General features: G+C 36.4%; 1 protein-coding gene and 1 long non-coding RNA gene across 5 annotated transcripts in view; one reads left to right on the top strand and one right to left on the bottom strand.

Annotated features, from left to right (window-relative positions):
- Positions 1 to 27,107, top strand: part of naaladl2 (N-acetylated alpha-linked acidic dipeptidase like 2) — a 317,992-nt gene that overhangs the window by 118,171 nt on the left and 172,714 nt on the right. For all 4 annotated transcript variants that reach the window (XM_082156237.1, XM_082156236.1, XM_082156238.1 and 1 more), the window contains exon 3: positions 24,177 to 24,438. In XM_082156237.1, the coding sequence (XP_082012363.1) occupies positions 24,177 to 24,438 (262 nt within the window). The remainder of the gene's footprint in view (positions 1 to 24,176; positions 24,439 to 27,107) is intronic.
- On the bottom strand, positions 9,061 to 15,037 carry LOC309488214. The gene is made up of 3 exons (XR_014202057.1): positions 14,952 to 15,037; positions 13,662 to 14,849; positions 9,061 to 13,304 (listed from the first exon to the last, which is right to left on the bottom strand). It is a non-coding gene; the product is annotated as an uncharacterized lncRNA (long non-coding RNA).

Here is a 27,107-nt window from a genome sequence, read left to right as displayed (position 1 = left end):
ATACCGAACTTGTCCTTTAACCCGTGTAAATAAAACATCCTCTTCATTTATTACCTGTGTAAATAAAACATCCTCTTCATTTATTACCTGTGTAAATAAAAAAAATTGCAAACTAAAAATGTAAAGATCCATGACTTTTCTTGACTATTGAAACATAAAACGCGTGTATTATGAAGTGAATCAATTTGAACTAATTTGAATGGAACTGTTTAACTAGGAAGGGATTCATTCAATTCAGTTCATAACAGTGAAGTTCACAGGTCAGTAACAGATCAATATATTGACATATACAGTATATATATATATCTTCATCAAGGTTGCATTTATTTGATCAAAAATACAGAAAAAAACTGTAATATTATGAAATATTACTACAATTTAAAAAAATTGTTTTCCATTTTAATATACTTATAACCTTTGATACTTTTTTAGGATTCTGAGTTTAAAAAGTTTAAAATAGAACAGCATTTATTTAATAATAGAAATATTTTGTACCAATATACACTACTGTTTATTTAAAAAAAATAATAATAATAATACTTTTATTCAGCAAGGATGTGTTAAATTGATAAAAAGTAAGTAAAAGAATCCTGAAAATAGTATCACAGGTTGCAAAAAAACATTAAGCAGCGCAACTGTTTCCAACATAGATAATAAATCAGCATATTATAATGATTTCTGAAGGATCGACACTGAAGACTGGAGTAATGATGCTGAAAAAGCAACTTTGCATCACAGAAATAAATTATATTTTAAAGTATATTAAAATAGAAAACCATTATTTTATATTGAAATGTGTAAGCTGTAATTTGAATCTTCTTCAAAAACATAAAAAAAAAATAGTAATGTGACCAAATTTTTTGACCGGTAGGCTACTGTACATACTATAAGGCTATATACTATTACTGCATAATTATCAACATTTTGAAAATACAAGTCCTTTCACGTCACCATTTCGCGTGTTGTTGTCAGCCTACACTTCACATAATAGGCTTGAAGGCTTGGGCTTCATTAACCAACTATGATAGTTTGATCAAATGGTAAACAGTGTATCAATATAGACTAAATACAAGTGACTTGAATACTTACCATTAATTCTACTCTTGGTGCTGGTTTTGTGCAGTGTTTTGTACTCAATTAACATCCATTGTTTCAACGACGCAGATTTAGAATTTCAGATCGCTTCATAAATGCCCTGTCCATGTAATTTGCAAACAATTTACAAACAGACATCAGTGAATTATGTAATATTTTAAAATATGTAATATGTGGATTATTAATTGAATCGACGCATACCCTTGATTATTGAAAAGAAAAGTTTAAAAATGGTTTGGTTTATTTTTTTTTCCTTCCGTCGGGCCATACTCACTGAACAAACCATTTGGCTCGAGAGCATCGGTTCGGTGATCGGTTTGGCAACGACACCCCAGACCAGGGCCGGATCTACCATATGGGCAATCTGGGCACGTGCCCAGGGGCCCTTGCGCAGAGAGGGGCCCTCCGTGATCGGAGTTTTTTTTTTTTTTTTTTTTTTTTTGCCACGTTCGCTGCTACATAAAAATAGTATACACAAGGCCTCGATCTTGATAATTATCCAATCAGAATTTTAAAAAAGTGTATATTACATTATATGATCTCTTATTCATGCAAATGCTTTTAAACAATTCATGTGCGACAAGACAAAAGTCTGACTGTGACACACACACACACACACACAGACACAGAAAGACGCGCGCGCGCCGTCTTCATAACATAAGAGCTGTCTTATGATGAACGTCAAGAGTTGTGAAAGAATAAGGCGCGTGCGAGAGCCGCGTCTCCGTCAGCTGGTCTTAAAGAGACAGCAGCCAATAAAGCTTTCTGTCAGTAAAGTTAATCAAAGAACAAAAATAACAGAGAAAATGACTCACTGCTGTTGGCTAAAGGTTTTTTTTTTTTTTTTTTTTTTGCTATAATAAGGATTAGTCTATATTTAATTTATAATTTATGCAGTGCAGTTTGACAATTTCGTTATATGTCCTAGGTCTACCTGTTTGACAGGCACAGGTAAATATGACATTTATTTTTTACTCTTGTATTATTGAGACAAATAACAATATTGAATTTATTTTAATTTGAAAACAGTGCATTTAGTTGTTTCTAGTTTGAGTTGAGAAATGGGCTGCAAATTTCAGCATTATCACTAATCTGTGTGTGCATTTTACTTGAGAAATAAGCAAGTTAACTCATGAAACCATTTGTTTACTATATCGCAATATTGACCTCAATAATCACAATATGACATTTTCCCCAAATCGTGCAGCCCTACTTTTCAGAAATTTTTTTTTCGTATCATTGTCTTGTGAACTAGTCATTCAGCTTTTGATCAATAGTGATTGGCATGTTAAATCCCACACCTGGTGGGCCACCTGTGTGTGTTCCTTTGGAGGGTGTGGTTGTCAGGTAGGGGAGGGGGCCCATGAGCTTCAGTGCCCAGGGGCCCCTGGGGGTACTAATCCAGCCTTGCTCAGAGGATTGCACTTTAAACAAGATTTGATGGTTGCAAATAACCCTTTCATAACTTTTTTTTTTTTTTTTTTAAACGCTTGATAATATCTGAAGATTGTCAAGCTTTTGAAAGAATCCTCCATTCTAAGGTAAGAATGTCACAGGAGCAATGTTTTGGTGGTCCAAGATAAAGGTCGCTACAGTGACATTTATCTTATGAAATCAGTGTCCATTACTTCCCTGAAGTTGACAGCCCTACTCGCATCACCCCATTAAATCCTCACTGGGAGATTGAGAGATGTCTGGTTCAGAAAATGGACACATTGGATTTACAGTTCTCTACTGATTACCCTCTTTGGGATTACAGCTGCCTGGGGGAAACACAGGTTAAAGGTCATCCTAATTGAATCATCACTCCCTGTCCCCAGTGAGTCAGCTACATGGTTTTGGTGGTATAGTCTTAATTAGGTGGACACAACAAGGTTGCTGAAGAAGAGTAGGATCTTCGCTCTCTTCTATTTTTTTTTATCAAACCAAGCTTCCGTTGTGCCACAGAGCAGGGCGTAGGTGCCCTTACGGAGATGACAGAAACAAGGGACCGGTGGACCTCCGCCAGCAACAAACAGATTGTGTATCCATTTTTCATTGCTCCTCTATGTCAGCCGAATCGCTGGCTTGTCATATTAACAGTTGCCGAGCCACTGCACCCAGCCAACGTGCTCTAGGCCAACACGCATTTATTACATTCACATAACAGCAGTCCGCTAGTATTAACAAACTCAAGGCGTTTCACTTTCTTTTTTTTCTTTTTCTTCATTTCTAATCCACAGATGTCAATTGTCCCTTTATTTAGCAATTCTGATTTACGTGCAATGCTTGTGGGGTGAGAAAGTGTTTTATTTCCTAGTACATTTAGGATATTTAATAAAATTAGATGATTTGAATTCCATTATTTTCCATGGCAATTGTTATATTTTTCTTGTTTTCCTTATAACGTCAAAATAGAGGGAGATAGCAAACTGTTTGCACACTAAAAATGGTGGTAAATTTGTTCTACAGAGAAATCTCAGGCATGCCATAAAAGCTGTTTATTTATCATTCAACAGTCTCGTGGCAGGGTGCATGTCTTAATCTTTATTAAAGTTCTGTGGAGCGGCTGAGTTCTGCTAATTAGATCTCACAAAGATGCAATGTAATAATTTCATTTTCTGTTTGCAGGAAAGCTTCATGTTAAGGGTTTGTATAAGCCAGTCCTCAAGGGCACATTCTGAGGATCTAATTAATGGTTATTTATCCTAGATGGATTATAGTTATTAATTGGTATTTTAGTCAGCACAGAATTCTGACTTAACATGTTGTAAAACACATGTTGCTTTTAAATATACATGTTCTCAGAAACTTATGCCCATGTTCCTTGTGTATGCAGCATCTCTAGTGCCCCGCATTAGGCTTGTGAGCTTCAATTTGAACTGTATTATGTGGTAAACTCACTAGAGGGCACTATGGTGAATCCTGCAAGGGATATTTTCTACTGCAGATGTGTGCTAGCCAGGGAAATGCTTATAAGTGATACTTGTGCAATTCATGTTTTCGTGAGTGCTGGTTTTTGGAAAGAAAGAGATAGATTTAGTGATTTGGATCAAATTCTCTATATGCTGTTTTGGAATGGAGATTTAGAGAGAGAGATTCGGATATCCCCAGAGCCACTGCTGTGAGATGCGGCAGGACAGAGTCTGATTGTGTTCCGTACCTGGGAGACATGAGGAAGAGTATAGGCATTGTCTTGAGAAGATGCGGTCTTATATCGGAGCCTGAAGGATGTAAAATGCTACTTGAGAGGTTATTTTAGGTTGGTTTTTTTTTTGGTTTTTTTTACACGGATTCGCTCACACAAAAACACACTTGGACAACTCTTAAGCCAATTGGAACAAATACATGCTATGAATTAAAGAAATAGTTCACCCAAAACATCTTGTTCCAAACCTTTCTTCTGTGGAACACAAAAGGAAATATTTAGAAAAATGTGCTAGTTGCTCTTTTCAATGCAATACAGTGAATTTGGGACCGGAGCTCTCAAAAAAATGTCATGAGAATTGGTTGATCTGATTCTCAAAAAGCATTCTGAATGTTTCATTCAAGAATCTGATGTCTACTGCTCTTGTGTTTAAGTTCATTTTACTGACTCAATGAACTGTTCACAACGGTTCGCAAGTTAAGTTCTCACAATTTTCAGTGAATAATTAATTAAATTTCAGTCTTTTCCTTCTTCACATGGAATAATATTATGCGTGAGGCATAAGCACCAATTTTATAATACTTTTATGTTGTTTTTGCATAATTTCTGAAGCTTGAAAGCTCTAGTCCCTATTCATTGTAGATGCATGGATAAAAAAGCGAGTGGCACATCCTTCTAAAAAAGTGTTTCACAGAAGAAAGAAAGTCTTGGTTTGGGAAGACATAAATGCAAGTTAACTATGACATACTTTTAATAGTTTATCTATTTAATTTTAGTTGTAAGACTGCAAGAATACAGGAGGAATACGTGCATTTTCAACATTCGCAGAGCTGCTTTCCACAAATGGCATTTACTGATTTATTTTTTTTTAACTTCTCCATAAGTGCAAAGACTTACAGAGGATGCAAAAAAAAAAAAAAAAAAAAAACTCGCCCACATCATGTATGTGTGTGGAAGGTTGGGATCTCTGTATCTGCAGAAAATGTTGTTAAGGTGCCTGAAGCGAATGAGCATCTTGGTTGTTCTCTTATTTCTAGAGAGGCAACCTTCACCCCAGGGCCTGAATATCCTCTGTGCTCCTACAATGACAAACCCCATGTAGCGCTCTCGTTTGAAGTGTGCATTGCTTAAGGGCTGTGGAGATTGATAGCGATTGCCACACACAAAAATATCTATCTAGGCCATCAAGGCAGGAAGTATTCGCTGCCTTATCTTGTCAAATAAAGGGCAGCATTGCTCATTTAAATAAGACGGAGGGTGTAAGCATATGCTTAAAAACCTGTTTGTTAGAGATAGGATGTATAATTCAGATTTAAATAATGGACCTAAATCACTGATCTATTTGACTGGATTGCTCATGACATCATAAAAAGTGAAGCTGCCGCACCGCCATATTGATATTTCCTCACATATTTCCGCAACAGTGTCCACTGATTTCAGCAGCCTTGCTGCCAGAAGTATAGCTTATTTCCTATTCGCTGTTTCCCATAGGGATAAAAAAAAAAAAAAAAAAAAAAAAATTAAATAAAAAAAATTAAAACTTTGTTTAAGAGTTATAAGCCATGAACCAAGCCAACCAGTTATGAGGTGAATTACAAAATAACAACATTTGATTGAAGCAAAACAAAAAATGCATTTGGAAATGTAATAAAAAGACAAAAATACAAGACTGTGTACTTACCTTCAATGAGGGAAAGACTTCCATGAGGCATTGCAAATGACATAATCGGATTAAAAAAAATATATAAATATAAAAAAATGTATTTAAATATTTTGATAATAATAGTTTACTGCAAAATGTTAATTTTGTCCATACAAATATTTAAGTAGTTTGAGAGTGTAGGGAAATTGGGATTTCTACTTCCGGAACCCAACTGTTGCACTCAATAAAGTTTGATGTTAGCATGTTGCAAATCTAATTTAATGACATTCTCATAAGGATAAAAATATGTAGCACATACAAATATTGTATCAAAAATCAAATCAAAATATTGTTGCAATGTTTAGTACGTGCACTTATGTGTACTAAAATACTGGGTAATATAAAATAACTACATGGTTTAAGGTTTAGATTCGGGTTTAGTACCTAGTTGTTACCCAGTTACTGTAATTACTGTAATAAGTACATAATATGTGCATGGGGAACAGGACTGTAAAATAAAGTGCTACCAAAATATTCCACCACTTTATTTCCACCCTTTTTGGATTTATTTTTTAGAAAACATGGGATGCTACCTTAAATTGTAGCTTGTGGAATAGCTTTGACAGTTAATTTGATTATTCAAAACTACAGACAAGCCAGTACTTGTTCCCTCAGCAGCCCAGATTTACTCAAAAGTCCTTTAATCAAAGTCACACTTTCGGTACGCTTACAGACTAAGAAGTGTTCTCCTTGTTATAATTAGCCCAAGAAAGCATGCTTTCATCCAGCCTTGTACGAATTCAGGGCGTGAGTGATCACATACAAAAGGCATAATGAGGTCGAGACTTTACCTCTCTGTGTCATTTTAACAAGACTTACGCACTAATGGCTTGTTACATCACCTAGCAGACATTTCACCACCCTTGTTGTTGGACAGAACCTCCCATAAGTATTCTGATTCTACAGTCCCATGTACGCGCAAAAGCATGCAGTGTTCCCACATACATTCCCTAACTGCTCCCCCTCCCTCTAAAACATAGCATGAGTACAGTATGTCTTCTTAGATACCACCTGACCTTTATTTCAATGGGAAAAACATATTTGTGATGGAAAGGGCGCAAGCAGGGCTCAAGCGGGAATGCTTACATCCATGACTGCAAGGGAGGCTGAAGATGAAAGAGTGTGATTGTAGAAGTGGTCTAGCGCTCCAGAACTTACCTCATTAGCACGTAGGTGCTATTTCATATAGGCGAAGCTATAATAAGCGTGCAAGGTATTTTCTAGTGCCTTGGACCTTTGACTCACTGGTGTTGTTTCTGTAGTTTTGGTCATTATTGAAACTGACATAGAAGCCTTGGGGATTTTATTTTTTATTTATTTTTTAAACAGGGGACATATTTGCTTTGTTCTGAAAGCTAGCATTGGATTGGAACATTCATATACATTGGAAGCTGCCTTCTGAGAAAGCATCCTAACCATTGTGGAGGTCAAGTAATTTATTTGGAATGTTAAAGGGATGAACAAATGGCAAACTGCACAGATTCACAGTTGATTTTAAACTTCTAAAAGTACGGTTATATTAACTGTTGCCTGGCAAAATTTTGTAGCCAAAATCAAGTAATTTCAATAGGAATCAATAGAATTTCAATAGACGCTATCCGGAGTTCCGTGTGTTGGCAACAATTTCCTCACAAAGATTTCGCTCATGTTTAAGTTGGTCATGCGAATGTAGATCAACTGAAAGCTGTTTAATTTCAAAGGGACTTCTGTGTGAGCTGGTTCATGTGTCGCTATACTATTGATAGTGGAAATGGACCTTTTTGTGCCTGCAAAATTTTGCCAACATTTTGCACTGCATTCTGGGATTGCTTTCAAGTATACATGGCATGCTTAGAATAAAGAATTTGGCTTAAACAAGGTAAATGGGTACTATTTTAATTAGGGATGTCCCGTCGGTATCATGCCGATACTGGCCCATAACGCTAGATCGGAGATCGGATATCGGAGGGGAGAAAAAAAATTATCCGATCCGATACCCATTAGGGGTGGAACGGTACGTATTCGTACTGAACGTACGTTCGGTGCATGGATTTACACAGAGAATACACGGTATAAAAATAAATAAAACTCACGTGCACAATAATTAATGTAATACGGAAATAACGTTACTGTTATATACGCGCATATGCGGGTTCTTATAGGGACAATCTGTAGCCCCGCCTTAGCTCTGAACGCGCGTCTATATCGCTTCAAACGCTCACTTTATCATTATACGCGCGCGGCGCGTCCTATTCACTTTGGACGCGCGAATGGATTCAAACTGTTCAAGCATCGAACTAGACGCGAGTTTGACGCTCTATTCGCGTTTAGTGTGAACGCAGCAAAATGAACAGGCTGCGATGTCAAGATTGCAATGCTGGAATGTATGTGTGTGTCAGAGAGAGAGAGGCACGGGCGCGATCGAACAGTGGAAACATAAAAACATACTCCGTCATTTTCATACAGGACATCATTAAAACTGCAAAAAGTGTTTTAAGCCTTATTTGTGTAAAACACAACATTGTGCTTTTGTCAAACTGTAAACTCTTGTCAAACTGTAACTGCCACCCAACCAAAAACAAACACACACACACACACGCTGTTTAAAAGCAAAAATGATCTAATCTTTTGGACATTCATCATATTGCATTGGTTTTCATTTCTTGTCCTAAAACAGATTACTGATCTGTTTGTTTTTAAGTTACACATTCTACATTGAATAAAAAAGAAAATCAAATGTGTTTTTAAAAGTAATATTATTTTATACAGAAATAAATGATTTATAATTCAGATGAGAATAAAGTTAAAGTTAATAAAAATTTTAAGGAAACAAATATATTGATCTGAAATATAGCAAATTAATTTTAAAGTTACCAAACATATCTCAAGGTCTTTTGAATAAAGGGTGGCAGGCAGTCTTTCATTATCAACTGTTGTTGTGGACTATATACTGGAGAAGTATTTGTTCTCCATTTGAGTGAGATGTTTTTATGTGGCTAATTGAGCAAAGTGCTTCCATATATTTTATTATTAGTAGTATTAGTTCAAGAATAAAATAAAAATATCGGATTGATATCGGTATCGGCAAATAGCCAAAGCTGCGGCATCGGTATCGTATCGGAAGTGAAAAAGTGGTATCGGGACATCCCTAATTTGAATAAGCATCTGTCGGTAGCATGCCTGTATGCCTTAAATGCTGCCTATGGAGGCAGCTCACAATGTTTTGGGACAGAGAAATTGTGTTCATAACTAACCGTAGTGAACCCTCTATCCCATTCCCTATATCTCTGTATCTGGGCTAAACAGTTACCTTTTGTAGCCCTGGGTTTTAATTGCTTCCCCCAGATGATGACATTGATTAATCCTCTGCAATGCTGGAACAGGTTCCCAGAGGGTTCTGAGCAATTGTATAGTGTGCCGCAAACCCAGCCAAATGAGTTCCTTTAAAATGATGAAGAGATTAGCACACAGTATGTGGAACTAATAGAGGCGTTTGAGCATACGAAAACAAATACGAAACACATTCTATATGAAATGCACATTTATCAAGAAAGTGTTTCTTTTAATTGCACAAAGTGCATTACCTTGTGTTTATTCTTTTAATTACGTTATAATACATCTCAATAAACATTATAGGAAGGCAAGGTTTTATCTATTTCAGAGCCGTGAACTAGGGTTAGGTCTAGATATTATATTTACATTGGCTGTTATTAAGGTGGGTCTCCTAATGCCCACAAACCACCCACAGTTGTTTATTAATCATCTAACGCATATTGAAAACAAAACTGGCAAGCACTATCCACAAATCAAAAGTTTCAGTCTAGTGGCTTCCACACGTTTACAACATACCAGTTGTGCCCTTTTGATTAATTAAGAAACAATCAGTAAATTTGCCAAACTTTGCCAGATTAATAGCATTAGTTCTTGGAAAGATATTCAGAGTTTTGTTTGAGGCACTAAGCAGCAACAATAATGCACAATAATATCTGTGTTCTGAGTTATGTCTGTGAAATAATACTATGAATGGCCATATATTCAGACCACAAAAGTCTACAAATAAATATATTGGTTTTTAATACTATGCTTAACCTTGGGTTAACATTTAACATACAAACACTGATCAACGCTCATAAATAGAGCGCATTATATACGGTCAACGGAAGGTCAAATGTGCAAAACCAGCTTCATTGGTTCTTATGTGTCAAGCAAACATGTTTGAACTTTTGTTTACCATATTTGTATTTAATTAATATATACACGGATGGATGGATGGATGGATGGATGGATGGATGGATAGATAGATAGATAGATAGATAGATAGATAGAATTTCAAAGAATGTTTTTTTTTTATTATTATTATTTTTTCAACATATTTGAATTTCATCTCCAAATGTCTCTTTAACCCTCATTTTAGAATTTTAGTTCAGAATCCTGGCCAACTGATTTCTGTACTCACATTTAATAATCTTCAGCCTTTCCTACTGAGACGGAATGACCACAGACACACACTCACACTGTATAGTTTAAATGGAGTGTCACTTCCACACTTTAAGGCCCTTGGGAAGACCAACTGTGAGTTCGGGGAGAAATCTGGAGACCTCTCCATCCTCCCGCTGCCCTCAGAATCTAAAGCACTCAAGTCCCGTTGCTTTTCTGTCAGTCTCAGTAAAAAACAGTTCTGCTCTTAGTCAGTTCTTTGCAAATGATCTTACGCTGATCACAAAGACCGGCGATGTGTGTCAGGAGCGATAACGGTGACCCCTTGTACAGGAAGTTCCTCACCTGGTCGTTTAATCTCCACCACCATTTTGTGTTTACACTGTACCGCATCACAACTCCTCTGTTTGCCCCTTTGAAGTGCTAATAGTCTCACAAATCCCATTTTGCATTCATTGATCCATAATGCATTCTCTCTGTTACACACACCGGGTTTAATGTGGCCCTTGGTGCTAATGCGGCAGAATGCGGGAAAGTGAAGACAATTACTGCATACTTGCAGTGGAGACCTGTAGTTAAGGTTGGAAAACAGAAAAAGGAGATGGTGGCAAAGAAAAGGAAGGTTAGCAAGAGTTCTGGGAAAGAGGGAAGGAGGGTTGTCAGAGGCTCAGATACATTGCTGAGCCGAGGATGTGTGTTTATGGCTGGGTCTCCAGGGCATCACACACAGGGCTATGGTTTTAAGACCATCAATCACTCACACACACACACACACACACACACACACACACACACACACACACACACACACACACACACACACACGCACACCCTCTTCTACCGCATTAACATGCAGTGGGAGCCTATAGAGGCATCAACATGCACCAGACGTGACTCCTCTTACCACAGTCAATTTTCAGTGTTTCCTTCCATTTTGTTTGCACAATTAAGACATAATCATAATGTTAATAGGAACTTTTTTTCTCATTAACTCAACCATTGATCACACTGCTTATTCCCAAGAAAATACATGATTAAGAATGTGTGAAATGATTTATAACATTGTTTGCAAGTTTATGCATTGGATTCTCATCAGCACTTCAGCTCTCTGAGGGTTTGATGGTGTAACACATTCTGTGCATGTGGCGCTTTCATGGATTTCATGATGATGAAGTTTGTTACAGTTCTCGATGGCACACTTCTGATAGCCTATTTTATAATTTATGACCGTTATTAAAGTATTAATGTAGTAACTTAGAAATTACTTGATTTTCTGTGTAGGGCCACTAAAGCGTGAGCCTGCTGTTGTAAATATGCTGATGCAACTCTCACGTTATCTATGAAGATCTGTGGTTGGATGAGTATTTTTTCATTTAATTTTTCCTCCTTTACCCCATCTATCCCCTTGTGTGCAGCACAGTACAGTTCTCTGTGATTAGTGGCTGAATCTACTGCAAAGTTGCTCTAAAATTAAGCCAATTACACAATTTTCATAAAGATAAATGGAGATGTAGGTAGGACCGATTGTTTTGCTTACAATTTATAATAGTAATTAGAGGCCCAAAAGTTTTGCTGGTTTGACGGTTATTTTATTGATTTGCATGTGTTCCTGGTCGCTGTGGCTGAAGCTGTGCCAGATATCTGTTCTAAGAAAATAAACAAAGGATTGAGCTCTGAATGTTTGCATGGATGGTGTAAAAGTATTTTTTTTTTATGTATCTATTTGTTCAGTTAGTATTGTCACATGATGGCAATGAATTATTTTTAGGGATAAAAACTGAAAACATAAAAAAAAGAAAGAAAAAAAGAAACCATGATCATTGTGCGGACAAAGCCAACCTGTGCAGATTGAAGGCATAGTTAATTATTTACTCGTGCCGTTTCAAACATGTATGACTTTCTGATAGGTTGAAGAATGCTTCGTCTTTTTTATTTCCTTATTATGAAAGTCAATGGGGTCCAAAACTTTCAAGCTCCAAAAAGACTTAAAAGTAGCAGTATCACTTTGTATGATGAACAGATCAAAATGTAAGCCCTCATGCACTCTCAAATTGATTCATTGATCATTGCATCCATACAAAAATCAGACATGATGACATGGCCATTAAACAACTCATTTTAAACCTCAGCGGTTATTGTTTAAAGGGATACTCCACTTTAAAATGAAAATTCTGTCATCATATACTCACCCTCATGTTGTTTCAAATCTGTATGAATTTCTTTCTTCTGCTGAACAGAAAGGAAGATATTTAGAAGAATATCAGTAACCAGACAGTTTCTGGTACCATTGACTTCCATAGTATATATTTTTTCCTACTATGGAAGTCAATGAGACCAGAAACTGTCTGGTTACTGACATTCTTCTAAATATCTTCCTTTCTGTTCAGCAGAAGAAAGAAATTCATACAGATTTGAAACAACATGAGGGTGAGTATATGATGACAGAATTTTCATTTTAAAGTGGAGTATCCCTTTAAGTGTGATAAAAATATTGTTACTGACTTCCATATTATGGACAAAAATGTTCAGATTTTGAGGGAGGTTTTCTACTCTTTCACCTCTACACTGACATGACCTCTAAGTATTTCTAACCATAGTTTCTTGTTTTTACTTTTAATGAACAGATAATAAAACTATTATAAATCTATACTATATAATATTCTGTGTCTCAAAATACGGTTTATACCTTTCCATTATCCGATCTTACTGTTGGTGTTATGGATGGCCGGACACAAAATGTTACCATTAGAAGGATATACCGCTACTGAAGGACACTGAATCAGAGGCCCAATTTTACTAGCCAATATACTGAGACACAGTTGACTTGATTCAAAAGCTTCCGTGAGAGTTTCACAGTGACAAAATGTAAGCGAAGACTTGAAGGCATGACAAAAAAAGAAAGTAAGGCTGAAAAGAAACAACTTTTCTTATAATTGAAAGATATTTTGTCCTTAAAACAATATGCTATATATATATATATATATATATGTATGTATGTATGTAAGTATGTATGTATGAAGAGTTCAGATGCAAAAGCCTCTAAGTGCCATCTGAAAATTTCTTCTAGAATGATCAAGAGAATTTCTAGAATTTCTTCTTTTTATCAAGCTCGTATATTTAAGTTCAATAATTTCACTTAAATGGCAATGCAAATTACCTATTAATTGTCATTTAAGTGAAATTACTTAACTTAAATATACAAGCTTTATAAAAATTATCATTCTAGAAGAAAATTCCAGATGGCACTTAGAGGCTTTTGCATCTGAACTCTTCATACACTCACAGACACACACACACACACACACACACACACACACACACACACACACACACACACACACGGACAAAAGTATTGGGACGCCTGACCATTACATCAACAGGGACTGCAATTCTAAATACATAGAAATCAATATGGAGTTGGTCTCCTCTTTGAAACTATAACAGCTTCCACACGTCGGGAATGCACGTTTCTATTTTCTATAATACTTGGAGTGTTTCTGTGGGAGTTTTTGTACATTGATCCAAAATCATTTCACATTCATCCCAAAGGTGTTTGATGGAGGTTTGAGGTCAGGGCTCTGTGCAGGCCAGTCAAGTTCTTCCACACCAAACTGACCCAACCATGTTTTTATGGACCTTGCTTTGTGCAATGGGGCAGAGTCGTGCTTGAATAGAAAAGAGCCTTCCAAAACTATTCCCACAAAGTTGGAAGCATAGTATTATCCCAATGTATTGGAATGCTGAAGCATTAAGATTTCCCTTCACTGGAAGAAAGGGCCTAGCTCAACCCCTGAAAAACAGCCCCATACCACTATTCCTCCTCCACTACACTTTATAGTTGGCACAATGCAGTCGGGAAGGTAACATTCTTCTGCTTGGCATTGTGCTTATCATGATTCCTGTTTTGTGTTCCATTGTCTTGTGTTTAAGGAAGTTGAAGTGTTTTCTGTTCCTGTTGTTTCCCTGTTCTATTCCTGTGTTCAGTTCCTGTTTGCTTTTTCCCTTGTTAGTTTCTTTAGTTGTTTGCCTTCATAGTTGCCCAGATTAGTTCTCACCTGTTGTTCCTTAGCCCTGTGTATTTATAACCCTGTGTTTCAGTAGTCTTTTGTCGATAGTTGTCTTCACATGGGTTTTATACCTTGTGTAAGATGTTGCATTTTTCCCTGTTTGGATTACCTGTGTTTGTGTTATTTTGAATAAATTTGTGCTTCCACTTGTATTCTTGCCTCTCCTCGTCCTTTCTCTCCCATAATACTACTTGGTGATGTGAGGAAAACCCATACCATGAAGCTCCCACCGCACAGGTGTTTTTGCTGATATTAATGCCAGTGGAAGTTTGGATCTCTTCAGTAATGGAATCAGCAGAGTATTGGTGACTTTCACGCACCATGGACCTCAATGACTCTCTTACTTCGTGGCTGAGTTGCTGCTGTTCCTAACGCTTCACCTTTCCAATAATACCTCTTACAGTTGACCGTGGAATATCTAGCAGGGATGAAATTTCACAAACTTACTTATTGCAAAGGTGACATCCTATCACAGTACCATGCTTTCATTCACTGAGCTCTTCAGAATGACCCATTTTTTTAACAAAAATGTGTAAATGCAGACTGTATGGCTTGGTACTTGATTTGTATACACCTATATGGCAATGGGTCTGATTGAAACACTTGAATTCACTAATTAAGAGGTGTGTCCCAATAATTATGTCCATCTTTCCATGAGTGCAGTAAGATTTTTGTTGAATGAAATTAATATTTTTATTAATTTATTTATTCTTAGAAAGATTTTTTATTTTATTCTTTTGAATTTTCTATTCCTCAAATTCCTGACAAAACTGTGGCATGGTTTCCACAAAAATATTAAGCAGGTTTCAACATTGATAACAGTAAGAAATGTTTCTTAAGCACCCAATCAGCATATTAGAATGATTTCTGAAGGATAATTTGACACTGAGGGCTTGACTAATGGCTGCTGAAAATTCAGCTTTGCCGTCAGAAGAATAAATTGCATTTACAATAAATTTAAATTGTAATTATATTTCACAAAATCACTGTTTTTTAATCAAATAAATGCAGCCTTAGTGAGCAAAACATATAACCGTCCCCAAGCTTTTAAATGGTAGTATGTATGAATAACATGTATGCTGTACATTGTAAAACTGATTTAAAATGTTTTAACATATAAAAAAAGTAAACAGTCACTTTTTTAAAGACCCATTTTTGTTACGACTAAAACATTTGTTGTCGATTATTGACATTATTGATTACTTGTCTATAAAAACAATATGTGGGAGAAAGTGAGAGAACGTGACAGACAGAGTAAAGCTGCGAGCCAAAGCTTGGCCAGAGGGCAGAAGCTCCAGTAATCCTTGGATCAGGGTCTGTACATCTCTTCCTTTCACACACTGGCTTGTCTGGTTGCCAGTAAAGGCTGTTCTTTGAGCATCAGTGAGATCTGTGTGAAAGGGCAGCGTCTCACTGAAAACTGATAGCTGTGCCAAAAGGAGTTTGTGTGGTCAGGTGAAGAGGCCACGGTCTGAAACACTCTCACAGTGGCTTTGTTGTGTTTTTAGCAAGGCCTTGCTCTCATGTTCAGAACATTAGATGTAATTTAAAGACACTTGCCGTTTAGCTGCTGTGTAATGGTGGTATTGGGTAGAGGAAGGTCAACATAAAACTAGTAACTGTCAACTGCCAAGAGAGCTCTGAGTCTCATACATTATACTGATCACATCCAGACTTTATCTTCTTACTTCACACCGTCCTTTACTCAACATCTAATCTCCTTTTCTCTGTCCTTTTTTTTTTATTGTTTGACTCCTTTGTATTCTTGTTTGTGCTTGCGTTAAGCTGTTTTGTGAGTTTATTCCCCTCTGCTTACTAAGACACTCCAGATGAATGAAGACCGTAGGTTACTTAAGTTGGTATAAGGAGGATTCACTAAGAATGAATTATGTCAACTGGGAGCTCATTTATTTTCACATGCTGTTTTAGCTTCTGATTCACTGTTTTATATATAATTCAAATGAAGTACTGTGGCAAAACACACATAAAATCCCTTATGAACACAGTTTGCATAGTTGTGAAGGGTGTAGTATTTATTTATTTATTTATTGGGGGTTTGTTTTATTTATTATGAATTATTCTTATTATTTAATAAATTAATTGTAATTATTTATGTATTTATTTATGCTTTTTCTATTTTTCTAAAACTAATATATATCTTCTTGTTCTTTTAGCTACTTTCTTTGAAAAGTTTCTTAAATAATCATGTTGATGGTGAGAATGTAACATCTAAATATATATATATATATATATATATATATATATATATATATATATATATATATATATATATATATATATATATATATATATTATTATTATTTTTTTATAGCAGGAATTGGCAAAACGTGTAGGTCCTACTTAAATGACTCCCATGAGATTTTAAGTTAATATTTCAATAAAAAATTTTTTTTTTTTACAAAATGTGCCCTTTGGCCAATGTTCAAGTCAAATGACATGCAGGTAAACAAATAAAATATTTAATCTTATTTTAAGTGTTTTGTTTTGACTGCTTTTATATTTAAATAATTTATTTTAATTTAGCATTTTTGAGATTTAATTAATTATTAGCAATTCTCTCACGAGCCTTCAGGGGTTTTCCAGTACCAGTTTGAGAAACCCTGCTTTATACAAATCACTAAAACCACTTTGAGCCATTTCAGATTACATGTACATATGTGTACTTTTTGTAGTAAACACAAACCATACGTGCCTTTCTCCATGCATTTGTTGACCGCAGAGAGGCTGTGGAATTGAGTAGGTATTTTAAAAACAATGACTTAAAATGTACAGTATATTCTCAATTGTTGAAAACTACACATTCCTAACTGAAAAGTGTCCAATGTTTATTCACTTCACTCTCCTTTCATCCTACAGCTCTTTGGAGCCCTTGGTTGTAATTTGTTAAACACATCTCCCAGACTCCCGGGGCTGCTAGCTTTGTCGTCATAAACCCAGTTTTATTTCACTGCTTTCTTTAGGATGGATCCACTTGGAGAAAGGGAGTGATCGCAGATGTACTTGAGCATCGTTTTGCATTACTGATGCAGATGTCTTCTCTGTGTTAGAAATCCGTTCAGGGCCTCCAGCTTGCCAGGCAAACATGTCTTTTTATCTCCTTTCTAAGTTCAAGGAAAGTTCAGCATCTTTTGTTTTCCTCCTGACTGTGGAAAAGTCAACAACAGTGTATTTTAGGAGTTGTTTAGATGTCGTGCTTCATTTTTGGTGTTTTAGATGAGATAATGTGTTAAATGGATGTCGAAGAGTCACTGACCTAAATGCATTTGTAAATGCTGTTTCTGCATATTCATATTCAATTTGCCTTATAAAAAAATTAAACTGTGTATTCTTTTTTCTTGTTTTCCTGCCATGCTACAGGAACCGAATATTCCCAGCCATGAAAAAATAAATAAATAAATTTGCATCACACAGCATCCAAAATAACCCCTTTTTAAAATAGAAATTTGATCATTTTAAAAGGGTCAATACAATTTTTTTAATGTTTTTGAAAGAAGTTTCTATGCTCACCAAGGCTGCATTCATTTGATAAAAAATGCTAAATGAGTAATATTTTGAAATATTACTACGTTAACTCTTTCCCCGCCCGCGTTTTTGAATTACGTTGCTAGCCACCACCAGCATTTTTGATCATGTTATTTTACATATGCATATGATTATATATGATATCGCTTGTTTCTGCTTCTTTTTCAGATGTGTTTTGATCAGGATATTCAGTACTCTTTCAGAAAATGCCTAATAGCGCCCCCTACCATATAACAGTGAAAACACAGAAAGCCAGAAATTGCCGTTCTGCAAATTGAATGGCGGGGAAGCATTGTCTCACAAATGACGGACATTTCTGTCAATTGCAGGGAAAGAGTTTAAATAACTCTTGTATTTTAGTATATTTTGAACATTTCATTTATTTCTGTGATGGCAAAGCTGAATTTTTGGCATCATTACTCCAGTCTTCAGTGTCACATGATCCTTCAGAAATCATTCTAATATGCTGATTTGGTGCTCAAGAAACATCATCAGTGTTTTAATGTTGTGGCTGATCATTGTCTTTGTAATTGATATACCACATGCAAATTTGATTTCAGTTTCTCAGGGACTGAAAGAGCAAATCAAATAGATTTTTTATATTTTTTATTATTGATCCAATCCAACCCCCACCGCGTCACACCTTTTGAAATGTTCTTTTGAAGGACAGAAGGGTCAGACATTTTCAATGGAGTGAAAGCTGCCACAAATATCTCCTATCTTTCTCTTTGTTCACCTACCACGCTACGGCCCCTTCAAGGACCCTGGGGGACAAAAAAAAGCCAAGCGCCTTTATATGGTGGGACTCAGTACCGCCACTATTATCATCCATAAAAGCACCGCCACAGTTCAATAGTCATCCAGGCGGCACGCTAGCTTCACCCCAAGCAAAACCCAGGTGACAACCTGCAGGCTTAGACAAGATACATCAGCTGTCAGTCATCTCCACTCAACCGTATTTAATTAAAAAGGGGATTCAGTCCTCTACTTGTATTTGCTCAACATAATCGCTTGCACAAAAGCACAATTTAGAGGTATATTTCTAACAAAGGGAATTATAGTAGTTTGACATCAATATATTCATTCTGATAGCAGAATTGCTTTGAAGCTTGGAGAAATAATGCCTCATCTGGCGGCTTTGTTGACAGGCTTCCTGTGTGGAAATGGCTGATTTCTGTTCCTTGACAGGAGAGCAGGGCTTCTCTCCTGATGTCTGTATTAGTCTCCATAACAGATGGTGCTGAGTTAAGGATCTGCAGTCGCAAGGGTTTGCAGACTTCTCTTGTTCCTGGCCAATAGTGTCAGCTGTGAGCCTGGATTGTGTGACGTAGTGATGAGACAGATGGAAGAAGCAGCATCAGTCATTGGATTGTGCTGTGGAGAGCATGAGCAAACATTGCTTGACAAGAGATTGGATTTGGTCAATCTGTGACCGGTAGGATCGGTGATTATCTTCACCATCTTCTGATCTGATCTCTTCTGGGATTGGTCAGTGGAGAGACAGTAGAGGTTGAGGATATACGTCTTCATTACAGACCCAGGGTTAACTGGTTTGACCTTTTATTGAAAATATTGAGTTAGTAATAAGGTAACGTAGGCCACCATGTGTTATGGATTCACTCACCTGATTTGTTTCAACTGTATGAATCCAGACAAGTATATCCAAAGCACATTTAATAGGCTCACTCTGAAGAGTTTAAACTAAATAGGAAATACTTTTTCGAAAAAAGGGAATCGCCGGTGCAGCACAGATGTCTACTTAATAAACATTTTTTATATATTTTTTATTTAAGGTGCATAACAATGACTTGACTAACGTTTCGATGTAGTTACATCTTCATCAGAGTCCTTGGAGAGAATGAGCAATGCAGCCATTAATAAGGATCATCACCTGGTGTGATAAAGGGGGCGTTGGCCACCCAAACATACACCCATCTAAACCAAGGTGCCACACTCACAATCAGTCATTAAAGGGCAAGTACCCACACACAGGTTAAAAAAAAAAAAAAACGAGAAAAACAAAACAAATATAAATATAGACAAAGTTCACAATACAATGGGAATAAAAGTATATTCATCTTAAATACTGAATTTTAATATGCTTAAGTGTTTAGAGAAAGCATGTTAAACTCAATTCTTCATTTAAACCTAGAGGTTCTAAAGTGTTAAGTGTATGTCTCCAAAACGCTTCCCTACATACAGTAGGAGTTTATTGATAATATCACCACCTCTGGGTGAGGGTGTGATTTTCTCAATTCCCCAAAACTTCAATGATGCAGGGGAACCATGATTGGCCTGCTTATAGTGCCTTGCCATGGCATATGTTAAGTTCGAGGTACGTATTGCTGTTTTGTGTTCAGCTATCCTTAATTTAAGTTGACGTTTTGTTTGACCTATGTACACCAGTCCACAGGGACACTTTAGAAGGTACACTACGTGAGTGCTGTTACATTTAATAAATGAAGAAATAGAATATTTCTTACCAGTGCGGGAATGTGAAAAGTCTTTCGCATTGGTCGAATTGGAGCACTGCGCACAGTTGCCACATTTATAGAAACCCAGAGGTGGGCTGGGAAGCCAAGTAGTCGAGGATGGGATAGTCATATCTGAGTGGACCAATCGGTCGCGAATGTTACGAGCGCGTCTGAATATGAACCTAGGCGGCTCAGCGCAGATGTCTTTAAGTGTCGGGTCACTGTTAAGAACATGCCAATGTTTGCGAATGATGTTCTTTATTCTTCCTGCTGCTGGAGTGTAGCTAGTGGAAAAAAATACTTTGGATGTCGTATGAGGCTTAGGTTTTTTCTTTAATAATGAGGCACGGTCTATATTAAGAGCCCTATCCCATGCTTTAGAAATGTCCGATTAAATACTTTTTCTTTTAGATATTTACCACAAAGCCATCCTAAAAAATGTTCTTTGATTTGGTTGATGGAATAAATGGTAGACATGTAACTATGGCAATATAGATTCATGTCGAACTTGGTTGGTTTCATGTTAACATTAAAGTGTGGCGGTTCATTTTCTACATCAATTGTTGCAAGACTTGGAGGTTGCTGTTTTGATATTTCTCAATCATTCTGCTCAGGTTTGTTCTAAACCTTTTTCTCTAAGTATTAAACTTCTGCTATTAATTTAGTCTGAATCACTTACCATACAGACTGTATTAAAACTTCATATGAGAGATCTGTTCTCACTTCTGTAAATTTAAATAAAGCTAAAATAATTTAAAATATAAATATTAGCCTCCGGTTTCACAAACAAGGCTTAAGCCTAGCCCCAGACTAAAATTCATGTTTGAGCTGTTTTAAGTGAAAGCAACTTGAACTGACATATCTTAAAATATGTCAGTGTCATTGTTTTGTCTCAAGCACACAAGTAAGGTTTTTTTTATTTTTATTTTCACATTTATAAAAGCCACTTAAATGCCCCAATTGAACTAAACTAAATAAATAAATATATATATATATATATATATATATATATATATATATATATATATATATATATTATTTGTATTTTTATTCAAAGATCAAATATTACATTTAATGCTTAACATGCCTTTAACTGCAAATATACAATTAAACTTGAATTTATATATTTTAATGCTGTATGTATTCCTATTTGAATTTATGATCTGTTTTAATTTTTGCATTCATTTGCAGACAATTTTATTATTTGAAAGGTATTGCAAAAATGTAATGATAGAAGTTATTCCATACTGATTCCATTTTATTTTGCACCAAATCCTAGACTAATTCACCACAAAGTGACATTTCTTTGTAATTCGTTTCGAACTGGTCACTCTAAAATTGGTCACACAATCATTTGAAGAAACAGTTCCTCCATAAGTAATGTCTTGGGTTTCTATTTAAGTCTTGTGCCAGCTGTAGTGGGGGTGGAGGTTGGAGAAGCATTACCTGAGAGAGGTTAGGAATCATCCTCTCCACTCATGCAGAGCACGCTTTTAATTAGATTACCCAGGCACCCATGCACAGCCGTGAGGGATTGGACACACTCTGTCAGGTCATTTTGCCTCAGTGCTGGGCTGGACTGCTTGTCCGCTCTCTTGAATCGCTGGATGTGCTTGAGAAGCTAGAAGGAATCTCAAAAAACTACTTTCTTCTGTAACGGTGGCACATTTTTGAACAGGAATAGGGAATTTAAAACTTTTCTGTCCACTCCGTCCATATGAAAGAACATTGTCAAGAGTTTATCTAGAAAAAATGTCCAGACAAATAACTCTTTATATGAGGCTTGTAGATGACTATGTTAAATGTCTGGTAGAATTAGTCAAAATCACGTCTTTGTATTCCATATGTATATAAGACATTTACCATCTGAAGTTATATATTTGTTTTCTTGAATGTTAAAAAATATATATTCTTAAATAATATTGAAAAATAACCAAATGGAATTTTTCCCCAGTAATGCCTAACTATTGTTTTTTTTTTACTTTCATGAACAAGGTGACTTCTGCATGCTGTTTTGTTTTATTGTTTTGTGTTTAGTTTAGTTTAGTTTAGTTTAGTTTAGTTTAGACTAGTCTCGTTTAGTCTCATTTTGTTTAGTCTAGTTTCATTTCGTTTTGTTTATCATTGGTGTCTGTGTGTGACCCTACAATATATTTAATACATATGTATCATAGAAACACTAGATAAATCATTTACATACTAAATAAACTAATTTACATTGTTTTTTTTTATTAATACAACTGAAATACTGTTATTGTTACTCAGTCTAAATAATAAATTGGTCAAAGTTCTAAAAAAAAAAAAAAAAAAAAAAAAAATATATATATATATATATATATATATATATATATACTTTTGTAAATTAAGTTAGCTTAAAACACATGAATACTGTTGCTTTCATTTGTACAGAGCCCCTAAAGGGACATGGTGAAGAAAAAGAAAAAAATTATAAGTGGAGGAAAAAATTATTTGTCAATGCTTTTGCGTTCTTCTGAGAAACTTTGCATTCCTTTGCCAAATGTTTATGTTCCGCCTAGAAACTTTTTTGTTTTGTGAGCAAACACATAGTTTCTCGGGGGAACACATAACATTTGTGAGAGAACGCAAAAGCATTGACTTTTATTATTTTATTATTTTTCCTCCCATCTCATATATTAAATTTTTTTGTAGGTTCAATGAATACCTCTTTTTTTTTTTTTTTTCACAGTGCAATTTGCAAGTAAACAACACAAATACAAAACAGATTAGAATTGAATACAGAATATTTGTTGTGCATATAAAACATCTCAGCATGAAGCGTACCATACACTGTTGATTTAGTGTGTACTCTTCATATTAGGCAGTACAAATATGCCAGGATGTTCTTGCTTTTCTTTTTGTGCTGTCAAAATCAGAACTCTTTTAAAAGATTTAACCTCTTTCACCTGAAAAAGTAGTATAATGAGAGGTTTGTTTTTTCAGCAGAGAAGAGGAATAATCTGTCCCAGTTTTTTTGTTTGGGTTACGGATATTGTTAGCGTCATGTGGCAATGATCAACGTCTGCAAATTCATCATAGAGGATAAAGGGGAAAAATGCAGTTAAATGATTTATAGTCTCTGGAGGCTCTTGGCTTACTTTTACACTTCAATTAATTTTGTTTTGAAGATTGCGAGAATGGGCAGGCCTGCTGTGTTTCTCCCATAAAATCACAGAGTGAGCTTTGGCATGCTGATGGGCTTGAGAGCTCTCAAAGTTTTCAAGTTACAAGATAACAATGTATTTCTCTTTGTGCCTTCCACGTGCCGTGACGGGTAGGAAATAAGCGAAGCCGAGCTGCCAGAGCACCTTAGCAGCGCTTCATTTCTCACTCTCATGTTTAACCGTCTGTTGCTAATTTACTTTCTCTCCAGGCAATCCTTTTTTAATAGTGCATCCGTTTGTTCAGGAGACAATTGATTCCCTGCACCGCCATATTCATCAGTTACATTAACTGAAGCTTGTCCGGAATATGAATTATGGAGGCCCTCTCTCCATTTCTGTCCCACATTTCTAGCTGCAGCTTTATGTCAATAGACCATGTAAATACCTTTGAGGAAAACAAATGTTAACCTAAAGTCAACAATGTGCTAATTACACTAATGATAATGAGTCTTGCACATATTCATCAATGCTTTAAGTGTCGTCTTGTCGTTTGGTTGTAAAGGGGTGCCTTTGCAAAATACTACATGCATTTATTGATGTTTCTTTCCTGTTGCGTCTGCTTCGACACAGGGACTTTGACAGCTTGTCCGATCTCACAGAAGAGTCCAAGGTCAAGTACATCGCTCAGCGGTGGGAGGAGCTCGGATTAAAAGACGTCCGGGTTACTAATCACACGGCTCTTCTGAGCTATCCCGGACCCGCCCTCAGCACGATCGTGGATAAGATTGGAAACCACTGTTACCTGCCCAGCGGAGCGAGGTGTGGACAGCCATCCACATCCACGACTGAACCCTTTGCCTTTGCAGCCTACTCTGCTGTGGGAAGTCTAGTGGTGAGTTACATTGTACCATCAAGAGATCAATACCACACTCACAATTGTACTAGAAATATCAGATATGGGTCTATAACTTAAAACATTATTGTGTGATAATGTTGGCCAACCAAAAAATGTGGAATGTGCTTTACATGGTAATCAACCTAAATGCATTTTGGATATGCCAACACAACCTAAAACGTGAAAAAACGTGCAGTTGTAACCTCAAGTATATATTTCTAACTGGCCTAATCTTTTTTTTTTTTTGTCTGTGTAACCTAATTTGTCAGATTGATTTAGTCAAATTAGTTGACATTTTTACCATGAATAAAATGTAGTTGTTACCACTTAAAGTAACAATCAACCAATCACATGGCAGTTGCTTCAATGCATTTAGGGGTGTGGTCCTGGTCAAGACAATCTCCTGAACTCCAAACTGAATGTCAGAATGGGAAAGAAAGGTGATTTAAGCAATTTTGAGCGTGGCATGGTTGTTGGTGCCAGACGGGCCGGTCTGTGTATTTCACAATCTGCTCAGTTACTGGGATTTTCACGCACAACCATTTCTAGGGTTTACAAAGAATGGTGTGAAAAGGGAAAAACATCCAGTATGCGGCAGTCCTGTGGGTGAAAATGCCTTGTTGATGCTAGAGGTCAGAGGAGAATGGGCCGACTGATTCAAGCTGATAGAAGAGCAACTTTGACTGAAATAACCACTCATTAAAACCGAGGTATGCAGCAAAGCATTTGTGAAGCCACAACACGAACAACCTTGAGGCGGATGGGCTACAACAGCAGAAGACCCCACCGGGTACCACTCATCTCCACTGCAAATAGGAAAAAGAGGCTACAATTTGCACGAGCTCACCACAATTGGACAGTTGAAGACTGGGAAAATGTTGCCTGGTCTGATGAGTCTCGATTTCTGTTGAGACATTCAGATGGTAGAGTCAGAATTTGGCGTAAAAAGAATGAGAACATGGATCCATCATGCCTTGTTACCACTGTGCAGGCTGGTGGTGGTGGTGTAATGGTGTGGGGGATGTTTTCTTGGCACACTTTAGTGCCAATTGGGCATCGTTTAAATGCCACGGCCTACCTGAGCATTGTTTCTGACCATGTTCTTCCCTTTATGACCACCATGTACCCATCCTCTGATGGCTACTTCCAGCAGGATAATGCATCATGTCACAAAGCTTGAATCATTTCAAATTGTTTTCTTGAACATGACAATGAGTTCACTGTACTAAAATGGCCCCCACAGTCACCAGATATCAACCCAATAGAGCATCTTTGGGATGTGGTGGAACGGGAGCTTCGTGCCCTGGATGTGCATCCCACAAATCTCCATCAACTGCAAGATGCTATCCTATCAATATGGGCCAACATTTCTAAAGAATGCTTTCAGCACCTTGTTGAATCAATGCCACGTAGAATTAAGGCAGTTCTGAAGGCGAAAGGGGGTCAAACACAGTATTAGTATGGTGTTCCTAATAATACTTTAGGTGAGTGTGTATATATATATATATATATATATATATATATATATATATGTTCTTTTGACCTTTTAATCCGTCAAAGAATCCTGTGGGGAAAAAAGTATCATGGTTTCTACAAAAGAACAGCTGTTTTGAACATGATTTCTGAAGAATCATGAGACACCGAAGAATGAAGTAATAACAATAATTAAAAAAACTATTATTTTAATTGGTAATATTTTACAATATATATATTTTTTTTTTTTTACTGTACTTTTTATCAAATAAATGCAGCCTGGATGAGAATAAAAGTAGCAAATGTCTTAGTGACTTAAGTCTGTTCCTGTTTGTTTGTTTGTTTTTTATTTAATTATGTTTGAATTTTTTTACCCACCATTGAAAATGACTGCAAATAGGCCAAAGCATCAAGCTTTGCAAGTTTGCAACACATGGACTGGAACAGAATATGTGTGTGGAACAAGAGCAATTTTAATGCTTAAAGAACTCACTGCTGTTCCATTCCTGGTTTTCCATTTCCCACCCACTGGTGAGTGAAACCCTGATCCGAGTGATCACCCAACCACTCCACACTACAAGTGAAACTTTGACATTTTTGCTCCTCACTCTAGGCACACACGCTTTACACCACTCACTGTCACGTTTGGTCTGTGTTTTGCTTGAGTTGAACTGTTTGGTTTTGCCCTCTTCCCAGTTCAGTTTCATGAGTTAATTCATCTGTTGCCATAGTTTTTGATTTGCCCTCATGTGTTACACCTGTGTCTAGAAGTTAATTTTCTCGTTTAGCCCCAGTGTTTCCCTGTGTATTCATAGCCCTCATTTTCCGTTGTTCCATTTATTGCCCATTTCTTCTGCAACCAGTGGTGACACTCACATAGGCCTACTCTGGTCTGAAACACCACAGAAATAAATATCAGTTATAATAACTGATTTGAATGGCCTCTCAGCCATTCAAATTCACAAGGACTTGAACTGAATGTAGTAACTTATTCATTTATAAATATAATCATTTATAATACATTATCAACAATCATTGAACATAAAGTTGCTTATTGACTTTTTATATTGTCAACTTCACTGCACTATAAATGTATTGCATTGGCAGCGGCAGCTGAATTAGCATCAGATATTTTTATGCAAACACACTCTTACTTTCACAGCGCTGAATGCTTCATCCTGTCGGAAGGTTAA

The sequence above is a fragment of the Leuciscus leuciscus genome (genome assembly GCF_965113295.1).
Source record: "Leuciscus leuciscus genome assembly, chromosome: 23".
Taxonomy (NCBI): domain Eukaryota; kingdom Metazoa; phylum Chordata; class Actinopteri; order Cypriniformes; family Leuciscidae; genus Leuciscus; species Leuciscus leuciscus.
The sequence above is the reverse complement of the archived record's forward strand: the minus strand, read 5'-3'. Positions and strand labels throughout refer to the sequence as shown.